The 16576-nt window shown below is 42.9% G+C and overlaps 1 protein-coding gene across 1 annotated transcript in view; it reads right to left on the minus strand.

The window, feature by feature from the left end:
- The window catches only part of cdh23 (cadherin-related 23), a 165622-nt gene that overhangs the window by 75061 nt on the left and 73985 nt on the right, over positions 1-16576 (minus strand). Inside the window, exons 8-11 of the mRNA XM_029449357.1 lie at positions 16193-16387; positions 15980-16108; positions 12824-12902; positions 1450-1562 (exon numbers count right to left, since the gene is read on the minus strand). Of these exons, the coding sequence (XP_029305217.1) occupies positions 1450-1562; positions 12824-12902; positions 15980-16108; positions 16193-16387 (516 nt within the window). The remainder of the gene's footprint in view (positions 1-1449; positions 1563-12823; positions 12903-15979; positions 16109-16192; positions 16388-16576) is intronic.

The raw sequence follows: 16576 nt of genomic DNA on the forward strand, positions 1-16576 counted from the left end.
GAGAGAGAGAGAGACAGGAATAGGCAGATGTGGTCTTTTATTGATGGAAGAGTGTCACAAGCAATAGGAGAAGAGGCAGGAACAACATGCTGGTCTCTGGGTAATCAAGGTAGTTTAGCCTCTCTCGTCCCCACGCCACTGAATCATTTGACCTCCACCTCCACACGCTCAGCACTATCTAAGCTGCCTGAAGTTGAGAAATTAGTTGTATTACTATGGCACACCACAATCAATAGCAGCACCACCTAAGAAAGCACAAGCAGAGAGAGGGGGAGAAAAGGTAGAGGGAAAAAATCCATATCTTATAAATACATTTTTTGGGCGACCTTTTTTCGTTTTCAGCACTTTCGCTTATTCTACTTTTCTTCTTCGTAATTATTGATTTCAATTAAAAAGATAGACTGAGGCTAGAATATGTAAGCCAGCGTCTTTTTTTGTATCAAACCTTAAAGCAAGTTGTATCTCAATGTTGTGTCTCTCATATACAAAACGTCATACAACGTGTTTTTTGTGGGCAATAATCGAGCGGCTACATGAGTGAATACATGAGTGCTAGTGAGGCCATTAGGTGCCATTTATTTTGCTGTACAGGCACAAATAATTTGACTTGACATGCCATCAAAAGCCCTCGTGTAACATTGCAGTTAACCCGGAAAAACTATGTCTTTGATCGCAAAAGCTTCCACTTTCAGTTGCACTTAGAAATCCATTTCACGCACACTGTCACACCCTGTAGGTACCACTTGGTGTACAATACTGGAAGAGAATAAATGACGACAAAAAAGAAAGTGGTGGAGTGGACAAGGTGGGAAGGTTGTGGGTGGGGTGAGAGGGCAGGACGGACATGTTAAAAAGCCAAGTGAGATTTTCGGCTCAGTGAAGGGACAGAGGGATTCAGAGACTGCACCTGCTTCAAACATAAGAAGAAAAAAAGAAAAGAAAGGGAGGAACAAAGAAGCCCTTGGAGTTGAGCAGCAATCGTGTTCCTTTATCTTGTCCTCCTCTGCTCCCCCTGTCCTCCCTGGCTGCTGGCTGTTCACTGAAAACAAGCCTCTGAAGAGGACATTATCAAAGAATCACAAACACAAATACCTTTACTGACAAGCCCAATAAAGATGCTACAATTCTCTGGGTTGCATTTGTGCAGAGGCATCTATAAAAACATATGGTAGGAGCTTGTATTTAGTCAGTTTTAAGTGAAGTGTTGACCTTGAAGTCTTTTCTAAGTATGGCGGTGTCAAAGAATGTATGGTACGAGTCGGGGTGAAGCACTGCATTTAGCAAGTTTTGAGGCTATATCAAACCCAGACACTGCATTGATTTAATACACTATCATATCAAAGCCTTCCCTTGAGCCACCGGAAAAACAGACTTTCGATCTCTTCTCTTGGACGCGACAGTCCCCCCCCCCCCACACCCCACCAAACCGCCTCCCAGTCAGTAGCTCACCTTGACAGTGAGAGTGAATCCTGCTGAGTAGAGTGGGTTTTCTCTGTCCAGCTGGCCATGCACTGTCAGGGAGCCGCTGATGTAGTCCAGGGCAAAAACGCTGTTGGTGTTCCCTAGATGGATGGATGGAGAAAGAGAGAGAGAGATAGACGTAAGAAAGTCAGAGGGACAACCGAAACTGGCGTTGTGGATAATTCAACATAACACCTGGGAGGCAGCGTGGAGGACGGGGAGGCGTTGGATGAGCTATGTACATGTCTCCATTTCATGCAATATGGATAGGACTTTTGCTGCGCTGTCTTCTGTCTCTCTAGCTGCCTTTGTCTGATCCACCACCTCCAACCTGTCCACAAGCTACCTCTCCTACACCCCTTTGTTTCATCTGTCACTGTCTGCCTTCCTCCATTTCTTTGTCAGCTTCACTTTCTTCTTCACTTCTTCACTGGATGTACGGCAGGGTTACTGTAAATTCACTGAATTCAAGTTGTGTCGTGATTCTAATTCATTTTCACTTTCAATATTGTAAATGCAGTTTGCTTATTTAACTACTTTAAATAAGATAAGCTTCTGCTGAGAATACAACCCCATCCCAAAAAAACAACAGGACAGGACAATAAGATTTTATTGTATACATGTATACGGTTTAAACAAGTAATACGTTACTATGTTAGCGCACTTCTCTTGAACTTCATCACTTCACATGAAGTGATAAATTGCATTAACTTTGTTATAGTCTGCTTCAAAGAGGAGCGTTTCAAATTATGAACGTGGCACTGTTCTCATTAATACGTTTAAGTGTGCCTGGTGTTCTCTATTCACTTCAATTATTAGACTGAGACCCACTTGAGTCATCTTCTCCTATTTTCCTATTGCCTCTCTTCTTTCTAAAATTACTCTCACTCTCTCTCTCTCTCTCTCTCTCTCTCTCTCTCTCTCTCTCTCTCTCTCTCTCTCTCTCTCTCTCTCTCTCCACTTGTGGCTGTTGTCTGCTAATTGCACTCAGCAGATTGAGACAACAAACGAAAACACACCCAACCGCCCTCACCTCTCCACTGTTACTGCCCGCTGTCTCCCACCCACCAATCCGCCCACTCCCTATACATGCCATCGGTCATGCCAGATGAATCCTCTTTCATTCAGAAAACACTGAATGCCTTCAGAGTTGCATTGGGATTCTGTGTGCCTGCAACATGTGTTGTATGAAGCCCCTGTGCAATCTCGAGATAGTGGCAGTTCATACATGTGAATGTTATCAAAGCAATCTGCTCAGTGGAGCAAACACTGGTGCAGACCGAGCTGTACCAGAGGGCTCTCACAGTCAAATCCACCGCAAACTCATTCATTTATGGCTTTTTAATACAGAGCGCTTTTACCAGCCGACAGCACAGCAGCCCCTCAGTGCTCCCACAGACTGAATGTTTACCAGGATAATCTCTGGATGGTAAAAGAGCAAGCATGCTCAGCGAACTCATTCCCTGTCTGCGTAAAGGTAGGAAGATACGTTAATATATATACACAACAAATACCAGGTTATCAGGTCGAAGGTAGGGCTGGGAGTTACACATAAATAAATACTGAGGTTTCCTGTAATATATAGAATACAAAAATGACAAAAATATCATAAAACACACAAGCAGTGGAGCCAAAGAGAGCAGTGTTGATGTTTTTAAATGAGATTATTTTACATTTTGAACATCAATGCTTTATTTATATGTACTGTATATTGTTGTCTACCTTCATATTATCATCATACCAGTAATATTTGTATATTAAACAGGCACCATATATTACACCATGGTAATTTTTCAGCCTTTACTCAAACAAAACATGTCAGAATTAAATATGTTTGTGTGGTTTTCCTATACTGTCATTATTTATTTTGTAAAAAACTATCAATATGGCGTCTCAAACTCTGGCTGCACATCTGATTTCCCTTCATGTTATGGGATGACTCACTTATTTGCACATGTGACAATGTTTAAATGTTTTGAAAAACAAATCCAACATGCCTCTACGAGCCTGTTCGCTAAATTCACAGTAAATGTTACAGTACGCTCTGTATGTAGGCCACAGTATGAACCTTGCGTTTCAGTTTGAGGGATTAAAAATAACTCTTTTTCAGATAGTTTGTAGTAATAGCTGAGGTCTAAACTCCAGAGAAACATGGTCAGATGGTAAGTCTACAGTGCACAACGGCTGAGGTCAACAGATTAACCCATGCCTGTGTTCCCCACAACCCCCTCGCTGCTCCATTATTGCCCTGTATCTAGCCTGGAATGGAGAGGAGGGAAGCTACAGAAAGTGCACAGAGGAGGGCGTAGAGATGGGAGGCAGGCCAGCAGAGAGTGCAGAGCCCTGGGGTAATTAGCCTGGATTGAGGCCAAAAGGTGGAGAGATGGAGGGAGGTAGAAGGGACAAAAACTCCTGCTGATTATATCCACCTTACATAAGCTACTGAATTGTGGAACTGGAGAAAAGTGTGAATGTGCAACTCCTGCATTACTCAAATCCTCAACAGGATAAACCCAACCTCAAATACACACGTGCTGTCAAGGTTTTATATTAAAATCATTCTTTAAACTTAAACTTATCTTCTTTTCTTTTTGTTGCCTGGATGGTAGGGGCGTTGATGTTAATAACGAATGGTGGTGGGGGGGCTGGGGGGGGGTAACGTGCATCAGAGACTCAGACCCACTCGGTGTGGGCATCATGACTCTAAATTGGTTTGTCAGCTTCAGTGGCCTGACTTGCATGCCAATGTCCTCCAACAGCCGCTCCTTACCCAGATGACTGGGCACTCACCTGGCCAAGCAACGAGTGGCGTTAATACACAAACCCACACACACACACACACACACCTGCAAAAGCACACATGTGGTGTCCTGTAATGTACATGTGCATGGTAACAGCAGACTGTTGGTTTTTACTCTGTATGCTTCCTGTAAAGAGGCTTTGACTCACTGCTTCAGGTTCCACAGAACGGCCTTCCACCTCAGCTCTGCTGTGTGGCGCTTGACCAAAGAGACGGACTGAAATTACAAAGCGACTCAGAGGTCCACTGAGAGGGAAATATAATAATATTGTAATTGCCTATAGAAAGTGTTCTCCAGTGATCTTCCAGGACACTGTGATTGGATTGAGAGGTGGAAATTGCTGCACACAGGTATGCACATACTCAAATTCAACACAAAATAAATGCAAACTTCTTTTTCGCATTTGATATTCATATCAAGAGCAGGTGTTTGTGTGTTCAATGTGTGTGCTGTGGTATTTCCAGTCTGAATTCCTATGTAGATAAAGTGTGTGTGTATCAAAGTGCATAACGGAGTTTGATTTTACGATGTGAGACTCCCGGGGATTAGCCATGCTCTCACATTACCGACAGTACTGGACTGGAAAATGAGAAAACATGCCTTGATTTTGTGTAGTGTGGAGTATTCAAATGCAGTCGCACACACATATAAATAAATGCCCACAAGCATTCACGCGCACACACACAAACAGCCATTATTTCCTTGTGGTGCAAAATGTGGAATAGCTTCAATAACTGGTATTACAATTACAAGATAAAAGTAATCCACATAATTTGCCACTCTGAATAATCTCGGCATTACCAAAGCATAAAGAAAAGCACGGGTGCGTATTATATTTTATCAATCGACAAACACATTTAAATTCTTGTTTCATGAACAATATAATGAAGGCTCATTTACTGAGAAGTTTCCTCATTGAAATTCTCTCCTCCACTTCTTATAAAGAGCAAATGAGCGACTGCGGAGACAGAGAGGGAAACATAGATGGGCTAGAAATGGGAGAGTTCATTGTGGAAAACATACATGTAGTTATTATGTAGGGCTTGCACAAGAGAAAAGAAGAAATAAGATCTGATGAGTTCAATCGGGCATGCGACAAGTGGATGACAATGACTTTCTCTGAGCAATGAGCTTTTGAGGACAGCCGAAGCAGGAGTTCTCCAAGTGTAATCGCCATGACTAAGCCAGTGACAACTGTTTTCTCTAGTTTGTGACAACACTATGGGGGCGCTGGAACATTCTAGTAATGTGATATGGCAAGCAGCCAGCCTCAGAGTCTCGGGGCTAAGATTCTGTGTACTTTGCTAAATGTACACAAATTAGTGTCACTTTTAAGGATTACGCCTACAGGCAAATCATGTTGATGATGAGGGTTCAGTTATTGTCTTCAAACTACACTCACTTCTGAATCTAACAGCTTCTCACATACACTCACTTGCTTGTGCACGTGCTCATCTGTGCATTGACACACACCCCTCAGTATATGACAGCTACCAGTGCATTTGTATGTGTTTGTGTGTGTGTGTGTGTGATGCCGAGTGATAATGTCCCTGTGGGTGTCTTGCCATTGGCAGGCAGGCTGCATTTCATGAATACTCAATGAAGTAGTTCCATCAAAAGTTTTTCTTCAAGAAAAAGGTTCAAGGACAAATATTATACAGACAATACATGGAGGATGAAAGCAACTTCCTTTTTTTTTAAATCCAGGTATCACAGTCTGTGTGGTTTACATAGCTGGTTAGATGCACTCCCACAGTTATTGAGGAGGTGCAGATGCCTCAGTTATGACTCCAGATCAGACCCCCCCCGCTACATTTATTTTAATTTTTTGTCACTTTCATGGCTACCTCCACCTGGTGACAAAATGGTATCGGCTTTTTTGGCAAGGAGACACCGCGAGAAACGGTGCGAGGTTACACAGAGCAGAGCGAGTCTAAGCCAAAGTTCAACTGAATTTAACTTGGGCACTGGAGTGTCAAGAGATTTGAGTTATATAACTCTAATCTTGGTACTGCAGGGACTTGAGTTAAAAACCTCAAGCATGTGTTGTGATTGTTTACAATCTGTATACATTTCTGCAGGGTGGGTAATGCATTACTTAGTAGTTTTATCTCTTATCTCTTTGTGTGTGCACGTGTGTGTGAGAACTTCTGTCTGTGTCTCCGAGGGTAGACTACAGTACTTGGGATTTTCCCTCGTATCTGATATTTATTTGCAGTTTGCTAGAAGATACAAAATCTTTTTCTGCACACTGTACAAAACAACAGCTGGCTGGAAGACAGAGGCAGAGGAAATTGGGTTTGGCATCTGGAAATGTGCGTGTTCAGAAGCAGATAGCTGAGGATAACATTTCTCAAAGCCAGCAGTATCCCCTTTATCCCTGTAGATAAATGCAAACAAAAAGGAGAACCTCTAACACCGATAGATAAAACTGAAATATATATGTTAAGGATATATTATTACTAAAGAAATTGCTTTGTGGGGACACCAACTCGGACTGAACCTTGGCAAATCTATTATTTTCGGATTTTGTGTAATTTTAAGATCTGAAATTGTTAAGTGCACGCAACTGTGGAACATGGGTTGACCGATGACACCATTTAGATTAAATCCAGAGAATGAAAAGAAGATGATCAAATGAGGAAACCTAAATCATAGTCCGCTGAGGTCTGCACTTGATTGTGAACACAACTGCTCGGCTCTACTAGAGTCGACTAGACTTTAAATTGTGTTGTGATCAGTGTCCTGCAGACTATCTGCCTTCTCCAAGAGATTACATAGCCACAGGCAGCGGGGAGCCTCAGAGCGTCTAATTGAAAACGTGGAGAAATCCCAGCGATGTAGCATTCACAATAAGAGCTCCCAATAGAATCACAGGTATTAGCCTTGTCCATATTACAGCATGCCTGCTGTTACGAGTTAGGTGGTATGGAATCAGAGCATCAGGGTGTAGCAGTACTGAAGGATAGAGATATGTGTGAAAAGGCAGGCAAGGGGGAAATAATCGCCTTTACTGCTTATCAGTTTGTCCAGGCGGGAAATGGCGTAGACATGCCCGTCTGGCCTGTATGCTAGGAGGAGGCTGCTACACAACGCCATTCGTCTCCCTCAGATCCACTGCACTGGACAGGGTCATCTGTCTCACTCCTGTGGCAGGGGCAGACAGGGTGTTCACATGCTTGCCTAGACAAAGGCCATGGACGTCAGTGGATGCCCGTGGCTACACTGTGGCATTATTATGTGGTCTCACTCAGCAGCATCTGACAAACTTTGAAATACTGTAGGATTGTTTTAGTAAATAGGAAAATTGTTATCATCTTTTATCAATTTAGACAATTATTCTGCTTGGGTTGCTGCAAATTAAAATCCAATGCGGTCAGGCACGAGGATGTGAGAACTCGGGAGTTGGCTGGTTTTGGGACAATTTTTTTTGCTGCAGTTTCCCAACATGAAGACGATGCAATGAGAGAGGAAGAATCATCTAAAAGGAAAGAAAAGGGTAGAGATGGAAAAGGGCTTAGGATGGGATTAGTTGCGCTTGTGTGTGACAAAAGAGATAGAAACAAGCACACACAGATAAACAAGAGGCTGATATGAAAGGCTTGGGGGATGTCCTTTCATTCTGTGGGATGCGAGGCCGACTTTTATTCTGCTTGTTCTTACACTATCATTACAGCACAGTGGCGAGGCGACACAAAGTTTACACAAGGGCTTTACTCTTATCCTAACAGACAGCAATACTCTTGGACAAGACTTGTTGGCCTCTAACTCTCTTATAAGAATTACAGATAGCCAAGCTCTTTTCAGTAAGTACGTAAGTAACGTTTATGTCCATAGGGCCAAATATGGGGTATTTTCATATTTATTAAGAATCATACGCCTGATTTGATCACCTTTTCCCCCCCTTGTTCCTCTGTCCCTCTCTCGTCTGCGTATGTGTGCGTGTGTAGGGGATCCGTCCATGTATGTATACGTGCCGGCATCATCACATGATCGTGTATTGTGTGAATGAGTGTCTGTCCTTGGGCTTCTGTGCTCCTGCCATGGTCGTCCTCGGGCGTGGGTTTGAGTTGATAATGGCTGATGTTTTGGGATTGTTTGTTGCGGCAGCTGTTGGCCAAAAGCTGAGGTGTAATACACTGTGCATGTGAATGCAAGCTCATTGCAGAAGGCCATTACTGAAACAGAATCTGTTAGTAAACCACTATGGGTCTATATACGGGTCATCACCAGATAGCAGTCTGGACATGGACCGAGTGACAGTTCTATCCAAACCCCTGAGCAATTTCTGATTTATTAATGAGAATATATATTAATCTTCACTGAGTGTCACTTTTTCCCCCAACGTCGCAGCTATGGAGCCCAGTCGCAGCCCCATTTCTCTCACTTGGAAAGGTAGAAAAAAAAGTTTAAAAAAAAGTTTAAATAAAAAAAGAGAAAAGTTGTTGCTTTTATTTGGTTTTTGGTTTTTATTCAATAGATGCAGGGGTACACTATATGTACCTTTGCTGGGGAAACATTTTAATTACTGGACTTTTACTTTTACTTGAATACCCCTGGTCCATACACTATTTAGTCTTTAACTTTTGTAAAAAGGTCTCCCTGTGAACAACCACACACCTGCTCCAACCATCAAGAGAAACAGACTCGATATTATATATGATTGTCTGACTGTCACATATACGAAGTAGAAATACCGCCTCTCGGTTGTATGCCTCTGACAACCGGCCACAGCTGTCGCTAACGCTATTGCATGAAAAGGTTTGTTTTTAACCCTCAGGTAAGCTATACGTTTATTTCAGTGGATATTTGATTCCCTGAACACGTGGCTGCTACTCAAAAGAGATACCTGCACACCTGTAGAATCATTCTGCTATCCTCTCTGTATTTCTTAATGGGCCATTACCAGTATGAGCCTAGATCAGAAACCTTTAAACAGGTCTTTAGTTCACATTTAAAGCAACTGTAAAAAGCATCACTTGATATAATATTGCCACTGGCCAAATTCCACTGTGAAAATGTAATGAAGGGAAAATCCCATTTTATTATGCTGTAGATATTGAGTCCTATTAGGTGAGAGTTTCAGATCAGGGGAAGCGCATTTGTTTTTTTATCACATATCAATTATTTGACCGACCATTAGTAGCAAAGAGCGAGGTAATTGCAATAGTTACAGAACACCTATATAACTTTTGACTGATCAATAATGATTTTTCAGTGACTGCACAGCTTTCTCAAATAAAATGTGTGCAGAACTTACAAATTCATTAATCACAAAACTCTCTCAAACCAATGATTTAATTTCAGTCCAGCATTCCTCTCAGAAATCTGAGGCATACTCACATGATTACTTGTGGATTAGAAGTGAAGAAACTATTATTTATTTATCTTGTTTGTTTAAAAAGAGTTGTACGCGTCACATGATTAATGCAGCTTTTAAAGCTGGTCATTAGGCTTTGATAATTATACTGTAAATCACAATTGAGACATGCAGAAGTTTACACCATTAAGTATTAGATGCACATTTGGATGTCACTGTTTATAGGACGAGGAAACATAAGGAGCAATTATAGCAGCATCGACGATGATGAGTATTATTTTGTTAAATCACTATCACCTTTGGGGCAACAGCCACTAAGGGCGTGTAATAAAATCCTTATTTTCATTAATAACGTGGGAGAATTTGTTATTGTTGGAGCCTTTAAAGTTTGAAAATATAATCTTAGCCTACAGAAAACTCTGATTAGCAGTGAGTTTAGAGCCTTAGATATACTGTATAATGAGAGCAGTAGGTCAGAGGTCCAATAAGGGACACATCACACCCTGTGGACTAGGGATTGAGTATCATCAGAACCGCACCCCTTGAATCTCCACTATCATAACAAACAAACAACTGCAACATTGGAGGCAGAGCGCTGCTGTGATGATATCATTTGTACACATCAAATACCAGATCTGCCCTCTGATTGGAGGAGGGAGAGGAAATCCTCATCTTGAGTCCCACAATCATTAGCATAAATCACAGCTGCAATTAAAACCTCGTTTATCTTAATTACTGAACTAATGAGACGAGTCCCGCAGGAGTGAGCCGCACTCTCTGAGGACACTCGGTGCGAGGAGTGCGAAGGCGAGGGAAGCGTTGTGCAGAGTCACACTTAAGTCTGCAAACAAGCATGCCCTCACACTAATCTGACTCCACATGAGCCTGGATAAGACGGAGACGTGTGCGAAAGTACACATGTACAAGCACACACACGCACACAAAACCACACGCATAGAAAATCACCTGACAACCTTACCCTCCCACCTTTACCTACTGGCACCGCATCACCCTTCAACTTCCATTATCTATCAAACTTATAATGATTTTATCAAGCCTACAGGCTCCATCTCCATAAGGGCTTAGTGCGGAGCTATAACTCTTGATTTTGCAACGACTGGGAATACATCGCAACACCTAATTAATGTCTTTTTAATGCTCTTCTCCTCTAGAGCTTAACTCAGCCCTTCAACTTTGCAGCAAACACAACACACACACACAACAATACAACATGTGGCTGCAGATGGTAAGTAAGACTGAGTAGGTGTGTGCACTGAATAGGAGCAAAGTGTTTATGGTGAGCTCCATGAAGAAATGGGCTGGGCTGTGGACTGTGTACGCATGCATTGAAGCTTAGACTCTCACAAATAATACATGACTGTGCACATGCTCACACGCGTACACACACACACACACACACACACGCACACACACACACACACACACACGTGGGGTCAAATTCCTTCGTTCAGCTGTGAGGTCAGGCTGTGACTCAGCAGATGGCAGAACAATGAATATCTTCATCACCCAAAATTCCCATGGTGCAGTGGGTTTATCAAGCAGTGCCAGCCCTTATCAGCCAGCTGGCAATACTGGATACACCGATGTCCTTCCATCCTGGCCGTTCCGGGCTTGACAGGGGGCATGCAGAGTTTAAAGGATACCGTCTACATGCTGTAATACTCCAAACTGGTGTTTATTTTCACCACACAGATCAATGTTTCAGACCTGAAGGATCTCCGAGGGATCGTTCGTCCTTCAGGATGGGGACATTGAGTGTGATGAAAACAAACACCATACAGGAGTATTATAGTGGTGTTACATCAGAGCATGGACCACCGAGTCAAAGATGCTGTGTTTTATCTTAATAGGAATATGGAGTTTACTAGGAGAGGTAAGAGTATTTTCATAGTCACGTTAATCTCGAGACTGATGTGTGGTAGCCATAAAGATATAAATATACAATTCTCCTTCTGACCTTTGTTTGCACATTATAAACACCAAAAGCAGGTGGTGCTACATAAATGTTACAGCAGGAGTAATGTAGAGGATTGTTATTGCCATTTTACTGAGCGAGTTATGCTTACTCCACTGCAAACTTACCGTGAGTAAAATAACCTGGTTACGTGTAAACATGACAGTTGCATTAATCTAACTTTTGACTTAATCCAGTTATAACCACAACACCAGAGTGCATGGAAACACAGTGTGTCCCTTCACATAGTTTCTCTCTTGTTGCTTATTGTAGCTTCTTTCCATTGTAGCTTTACTCACTTCAGTGTGGCCACATTCATCTCTTAACACACACTGACAGTGCACTGGAAGGTTGTCAGTTCACATCTGAGAGGGAGAAGTTAATGACGAATGCTCTGCTGGTAACACAAGTGTCATCAAGCAAAACCCTCAGCAAGTACAACACTTAATTGCCGACAGAAAGACAAATATGCATAAAAGCAATACCTTCACAGACACTTACTGCTTTTTCCACTTGTTGTTACTGTCTATCTCCATGTCATTACATAGATAATGCTAAATAACAAGATACTTAATAGGGAAAATCCTAGATATGGATCAACACCTAAATCTAGTTTAAAGCTCCCTGCCCTAAGGTAAATCAGTCCACACAGTTTTATGAAAATATGTTCATGAATTGTTGAGATATCCTCCTGGCAGACAGACAGACAAAGTAACTGGCGGGCACAAATCCCATCCTTGGCAGAGGTGAGAAAAGTCTTGAGGAGTATTGAAGCAGGATCACCGCTGTAACCTTCTCAGCACCGTGCAAACTGTAGCTTCCTCTGGTTCTCTTTGAGAGTAAAACTCTCAGGTACAGTGACACATTATTACTGAAACTTAATCTTCTTTTACCCAAAATGCTTGTGTGACATATGTAATAAAACAATCAAACTACACAAGCAGGCAACAACAGAAAGTCCTGAGATCACACTCTTCTGCTGGAGGTTACATTTGACACTCTGACAAACCATAATCCTGTTTTGATGGCACGAGCCAACTTGTGAATGATAACACTAAATTAAAGCTGACTTGTGCACAACTGCTCTAAACAGTGCTTAATAACTTCTTAAAGACAAGCCTGTTCTCCAATTCTGAGGCTGCTCTCTGCTGTTATTGACTGCTGTGCTTGATGAGACTTGTCTATTATTGCTTGTAGGATTATGATAAGAGGTGATTGATTTGGCTCTCTGTGCTGTGGATGTCAGATTGATTATGTGACTCAGACCTGCGATGATGGTGTAGCCGATGCCTCTCGGTCGGCCAAGATCCTGGTCAATGGCTGTTATCTTCCGCACTACGGATCCCTGCAGAGACACACACAGAAAACATACTGTATAAGCTACATGTGATCTTCAGTTGCATTTCTTTTAGCACTTCTACAGAAGAATGTGACCTGTTATCAATGAGAAGAAACCTAGTATCAAAGTAAACAAAATGAACAGATTTAATGTTTTCTTCCCTTTGCTATGTGCACAAAATCATGATAGTGGCCTTTCATATTGTAAACATTTTAGAATTTCGGCCTTCAAGACGGCGGTGAATCAGTGAAATCTGTAACTATAGCATCAACTTGGAGACACAATATTTCCCAGTCAGACACATATATTTCCATGAATGAGCAATTTTCTCAAACAAAGACACAAAGATACTCTGAAATGTAAGAGCACCACTGTACACTGTACTCTGGCAACCAGCATCATGGTAGGCACTATCTTTCACTATGGAGTGTTTTATTAGCTTTTCATTGGGGTTTATTTCACCTATGTCATTGTTTCTAAAATTCTCCAGCGTCGCCAAAGAGTCCTTACCTCGACAAAACCGTGGTATGACAGTTGAATCATTTTTTTTTAAGAAGAAACACAAATGGCTGTTTGAAAAGTCTTTGATCCGCTGAGCTTTCTCAGCCTTCATGCCTCGATCAGACACGGTGGTGATACTTAAAAACCCCTGTGCTGCAGTGAGAGATGGAGAGACCTTCCCCATTTCCAATCTTAGCTCTCTCACTCACACCCAAGCAAGCTGCCTCCCATTGATTCTGGAAATTGTGTCAAAGGCATGTTTATGCTCCATTTCTGCCAAAGCATCTCCTGTCATTGACCAATTACAGGAGAATCAATTACAAGCCTTTTAGAGAGACTGATTCACACCAGTCACAAGAGTGAAACACACACACACACACACACACACACACACACACACACACACACACACACACACACACACACACACACACACAAGATTTAGGGACAGAGTAAGAGAGAAATAAGGGACATAGAAAGAAGTGATGCTGAAGTAATAAGAGCAATATTCTTGAGTGTGGAAGTGGAATATGTTCAATCAACCATCAAATGTACAATTCCTTCTCCTGCAAGCATATAGACACACACACACACACACACACACACACACACACACATACAGCGGCACATCTCTCCAAACCGAAGCCAACCCCCCTCTCCCACCTTTCATTTCTAGCTACACAGTGCATTACCCCCCAACCCATTCTCCTTTTCTCTCTTTCTACTCATTGATTTGACAGCCAAATTGTGTTTGTCCTAGAAGGAGCTTAAATGTCAGTCCAAGCAGCATGGATTCCCATCTCTAACAGTTGAAAACCTTGCCCTGTGATTTCGTCTGAAAAAAATAAAATAAATTCTTCTACTCCTTTGTCAAAGTTTTCTATGGATGACGGGTTGATTGGCTGTACAAAAAGTGAAAGACAGACACGGAGAAACAAACAGGAACTGAGAGAGACAGAGGCAGAAAAAGAGGGGGGTTTGTACGTGTGTGAGTGTGTGTGCGCACTCGCACCTTTGAGAAATGACCTATGACAGGGATCCAAGTTTGATATCCCTTTACGTGTAAATGTCATGGGCCTTGAGAACAGTTGACACTCGCTCTGTCACTGTACGCCCTCGGCTTATCACCGCCAAACACTGCCTAATGGAAATGACACATGCCTGTTAGAATAGCACATGAGGGCATCGGAAGTGTGTGTTCGTGTGTGTGTGTGTGCGTGTGTGTGTGTGTCTGTGTGTGTGTGCGTATGTGTGTGTGTGTGTGTGTGTGTGTTTGTGACAAGCACAGTGGCCCTGTTGGCCCGTTATTCTGTGTCTTTCTGTCTCACTTCTGTTGTTATGCTGTATGTATCTGTTGTGGGGTCAAAGGGGCTTGGTTACAGATTTTGGTTGCACGCCTGCCGTGACCTTCTCCTACAATGTCACAGTAATAGGATTACACACTGCCCCCTACTGTTAGAGGCAAGAGCTACAACACTCCAAGGCAGTACTACTGAGGCTTAATGCTGCTCATCTGCTGTGAGAAATCTGAAATCCACTCACCAATGTCAACTTTGTGATCCAACACAATGCCGCTCTTTTTAACTCTCTCCTCTTCATTCCACCATCTAACTTCCCTCACACCTCCCCCTCCCCTTCCTCCAATTGTGACCTTCCTGGTGACAGTTGATGAATCAGAGAGTCGGGGAGACACCGGGCGTCGACATCGTCACGCCCCGTTAATATGCATGCAAATGTAGCACTTGACATTTCTACTACAGTGCGTGCAGGCCGGGGACGAGGGATATGTGCAGGGGGGGTTGTGCGAGTGAGGGCGAGAGGCAGAATGAAACTGATAGAGATAGAGAGAACAGAAATAAGGACGGACAGCATTATGCCCCTGTGTGTAATTCCCTCTCTACGAGTGGAAACATCAATAGCTGGACCATTAGCCACCTGGGAACCGAGTTAGAAGGCTGAGTCAGGGGAGTGAACATAATGGTGTACAGGGAAACAGACACTCAGTGTATCAGATACCCATTACAAACCTAGTTGCAATAAAGACAAAGGTAAGGTCATGGCGAGACTCCACTGCTTAGAACTTCATCCAATACAAATAATTCATACTTCACACACATGCAGCAGTGTGAGCACATGAAGTAGCACGGTGAGATAAATCCTATAGCCCCCAGTGACCTTTGCTAGAGACCTCACATCCCTGAAGCAGAACTGTAAATCTCCTGCAGTAATTACAGTCTCCAACACTTGCAGTGGTGTACGTACGGGCCCGGGGCAGAGTTTTGGGTGTGTGTGTGTGTGTGTGAGGATGAGAGGTGAGACATCCTGAACTCATAATAACTCAGGCCTCGATTTTAAAACACGTTTCTCTTGTGCCCGCTCCAAACACCTCCTGAATAATCAAAGAGGAGTATGGACAAGGGACAGGAGGAGCTGGGGATGAGCAATGAGGGCAAAATTAAGTGGAACATGTTGGCAAGAGAGAAGGATGGGAGAGAAAGAAATAGACAGATTCACATAAAAGCTTCATGAATAGAATACTCTAGCTGTGGCATTGTGGTGTCAGTTGGGATCGTATGACTGACCAGGGGAACGTCCTCTTCTATGTTGGTACTGTAGGGCAAATTGGTGAAAATGGGGTCCATGTCCTGGACATCAGTGATGGTGATAGCTAAGTTGGCAAGCCGCGATAGAGGTCTCGCTTTGTCTTGATCCTGAAAGAGACAGAAACACAGATTCAGTATGTGCATTCATTGGACTTGGTGTGTTGGCTCTGCGCTTATGTAGACCGTGCTGACCGTGGCGTTGACGGTGAGCTGGTAAGCTGAGGTCATCTCGTAGTCGAGGGGTTTGATGATGGTGACGGTGCCTCGGGCCCCATCGATGGAAAAGAATGGAGAAGAAGGCTGGAAGGAGAAGAGAACGCTGCCTCCAGTACCCTGGTCTGGATCTGTGGCGTTCACCATGAACACTGATCTGCCCACTGGTGTGTTCTGAAAGACACATTCAAGCAGACACACACACACACACACACACACACACACACACACACACACACACACACACGTGTTGGCATTGGTTACAGACAAACAGCGAGATAGACACAATCAAAATACATGCTTTGATTTACACTGTAGTAGAATATCTTTACGTTCAGGATGAACACTGATATACTTCTACTG

Source organism: Cottoperca gobio, chromosome 15 (genome assembly GCF_900634415.1).
Source record: "Cottoperca gobio chromosome 15, fCotGob3.1, whole genome shotgun sequence".
Lineage (NCBI taxonomy): Eukaryota > Metazoa > Chordata > Actinopteri > Perciformes > Bovichtidae > Cottoperca > Cottoperca gobio.